Source organism: Ichthyophthirius multifiliis, assembly GCF_000220395.1.
Source record: "Ichthyophthirius multifiliis unplaced genomic scaffold scaff_1120509250304, whole genome shotgun sequence".
In the NCBI taxonomy this organism is placed as follows: Eukaryota; Ciliophora; class Oligohymenophorea; order Hymenostomatida; genus Ichthyophthirius; species Ichthyophthirius multifiliis.
Genome location: NW_004086877.1, coordinates 1 through 3,412, shown reverse-complemented (window position 1 = coordinate 3,412; position 3,412 = coordinate 1). Strand labels below are relative to the sequence as shown.

The following is a 3,412-nucleotide window of genomic DNA, read 5'->3' as shown; positions in this document are numbered from 1 at the left end:
TTAGTTTTTATAAATATTATAATTTATTTATTTATTTTTAAATAAAAAATATAATATAAAAATGCTGGTCAAAAATTAATTATGGTCTTTTAATATTTTTGATTGAATTTTTTAAAAATAATTATAGAAATTAAAACAAAAATCTATATAAAAGAAATATATAAATTTTATAAAAATCTACTCATTTTCAAAATATTCAATAAAAAATAAAAAAAATATCTATAATTAACACAAAATAAAAATTTTTAAAAATATTTTATAAAAAAATAAATTAGAAACAACTTTAATAATATATATTTAAGTTTAATTTTTTTCATTCTATTTTGTATTTATTTATAGTTACCTGAATTAATTTTTTATTTTTTTTAATTTCTTAAAAAATAGTTTTTATATAATTATTATTCATAATATCTTTTAATCCCGGTTTTCTTTTATATTAAAGCTAAAATTAAAATTACCATTCTCTAAAATTTTCTTCAAGAAGATCATTTTATTTTTTAAATTTGTAGCATTTTGATTAAAAAAAGGACTTGTTTCATTTTAATATTTAAAAGTCTTTTTTTAAATTTTAGTTATTTCTTCTATTTCTTCATTATTTAATTATTTATTATAATTTTTTAGTCTTTATTTTTCTTAATTCATTTAATTTTCATTTTATTCCATTTCTTTTAAACTCATTTTTTTTAATTATCACCATAATCATCATTTATTGTACAACAAAGACTTCTTTATACCTAAAATACAGTATTTTTTGTTTAAATATTTTAAAAAAATATTTTTTTAGAAAGTAAATTAAACATAGTATATATATATATATAAATTATTTTTAATATAATAAATATAATATAATATAATATAATATAATATAATATAATATGCATATAAATATATATATTTTAGTTATTTATCATTAATATTATTAATTTTAGTTTTAATTTTATTAAACTGCATCACTAATTTAATGTTAAAAGTTATCTTCTTTAATAATATATTAATTATCATTATTTTAGTTATTATCATTAAAATCATATTAATTTGGAAAATCTTATTTATTACATCTTGACTAGAATTAAATATTTAAAAAATCATTATAATTATTTGTATCATTAACATTTTTATTAGCAATAATATTTTAAAATTTAATATTATTATAATTATATTATTAAATTTTATTTTAATTAGCATTTTAAAATTTCTCAGGTTTCAGATATAAATATTAATTTGCGATAATAATTTTTTTTACAAAATCTTTTTAATTATTATCTTCAACTTTAACAACCATGTTTTTAACTTTTTTATAATTTATAGGTTACTTAAATTATTCCCTTCTCGTACTTATATTCTTATCGCTTTCTGTTTCAACAATAATGTTGTTTTTATCTACCATATACTTAAGAGTTGTCGGAGAAAATATATTTTGGGCAGATTTTATAATTTATTGTTAATTATTATTATTATTATTATTATTATTATCATTATTATTATTATTATTATTTATCATACTTGTATGTCTCTATATTTATAATTATACAGGTTGACTTTAATGTTAGATTTATAATTATTATAGATTATTTTGATATATTTATTAGTATTATTTTATTTATATTGTAGTTTATGAGTTTTTTAATTAGTCTTATTAGGATTAATTTTTAGATAATTATTGAGAATTATTATTTTCTAACATATTAACACTATGAATAGAGGTTTAGCTAGTTGATAATTTTAATTTCTAACAATTGTTAATATCATAGTTATTTTTTTTTAAATTAAATTTTCTACTATTTTTATTGCATTTAGTATTTTTTTATTTTAAAAAATTGATGTTTTATGAAAAATCTAGGTTGTTGGTTTTAATTTCATTAATATAATTAAATAAAAATACAAAACATGCAAAAACAATCGTAATAGAAATAAAAAGTCCTAACTAAAAATAAAAACTATTAACTTCTTAATAAAATTTTTTATTAGAAATCAGCAAAATTTATTAAAAAATGCATTCTTTTGTTTATTTTTTCTCACAATCGTTACTAAAATAATTCAAAATAAAAGCATTTTCTCCATTAAGATTCATACAATTTAAAAAATATGGTTTTTTTTCAAATTAGTATAATTGAATATTATTTTCTCCTAATATTATGTATTAATTTTCTTATATTTCCATTATTTTCTTGATATTAAAGTTTAAGTTTTGTACATATTTATTATGATTTAATAAAATATTATTTTTTTGAAATGAACTTTTTTAAATAAAGACAACTTTCTTATTGTTTAAAGTCAAAATAATTTATTTTTAAGTTATTTCTAATTCCTTTACTTTTTCGAATAAAATGTCATTATATTTACTCATTATTTAATAACATAGTTTTTGTCCTTAATCAAATATTTCATTTATTTCGAACTTTACTAATGAAAATATATTTTCACTTTGATTTATTATTGCAAATATTGCATTTTCATAAATTTAGATATTTTATATATAATTAAATTCTATTTGACAAGATAAAAATAATTTTTTATTTACTATTTCTAGAATGTATATTGCATTTTGATTATTATTTAATAAAAATATTCGATTTTTATTGGCTTTTATTTATAATATCATATCATTTATTCTAAAAGAATCAATTAATTAAAAATATATATTAAATTGATTTTGTTATATCTAATATATTTAGTATATTAATAAAATATTTTAATCGATTACTACCATAAAGTTTTCAAAAATAAATGCTTACTTTAAACTCAATGTATGGTATATTTTATAAGTTTCTAAATTTTGAATCAAAAATAAGTCGTTATTGATTACACATAATATATTTTTGTTCCAATACATCAAATTTATATAATTAATTGCATTTTCCATTTAATTAAATAATAAGTATTTTTTTACAAGTAAAACTAAATTGCTATTTTCTATTAATTAAAAATGATAAAAATATAATGAAATATCTATATAATATATTTGATTGTTTTATATTATTATATTTCCAAATATATTTTATTAAAATCCATAGTTTGATAATTTATTTAACATAGTATTCTAATTTTATATATAACATTATATATCTCCTTACATATATTTATATTATTCTTCTTCTTTTTTTATTGTTACATTATAATAGTTATCAATATCATTTAGTTCGTAGTATACTTAATAGGCAACATTGTTTTCTTAATTTTAATATTCAATTTCAAGATTTGGGAGTGTTATAAATTCGTTTTAATTTGATTTTTTTATTATAAAAATTAATATTAATAATAATTTTATTACCATTTTTTTTTTAAATATATTATTTATCCAATTTTTTTTATTATTATTAAATTTTATTTAATATAATTAATCTTGTTTCTTATTTTTTAAATGACGATTTTATTCTTTATTTATAATGATTATATTTTTTAGTATAATGAT

At 14.0% G+C, this 3,412-nt stretch overlaps 1 protein-coding gene across 1 annotated transcript, besides 6 other annotated features; it reads right to left on the bottom strand. All coding sequences in view use genetic code 6, as the record gives it.

Moving 5' to 3' along the window:
- Positions 1–802: 802 nt before the first annotated feature.
- Positions 803–895: a microsatellite.
- Positions 828–877: a microsatellite.
- Positions 896–907: 12 nt separating the features above from the next.
- IMG5_064190 (hypothetical protein) lies at positions 908–1,684 on the bottom strand (the record flags this gene model as incomplete). Its single annotated transcript, XM_004036940.1, has 1 exon — positions 908–1,684. One exon carries the CDS (start codon positions 1,682–1,684, stop codon positions 908–910), a length of 777 nt encoding a protein of 258 aa, XP_004036988.1.
- Positions 1,445–1,495: a microsatellite.
- A 1,573-nt stretch (positions 1,685–3,257) lies between the features above and the next one.
- Positions 3,258–3,310: a microsatellite.
- Positions 3,301–3,341: a microsatellite.
- A 25-nt stretch (positions 3,342–3,366) lies between these two features.
- Positions 3,367–3,412: a microsatellite.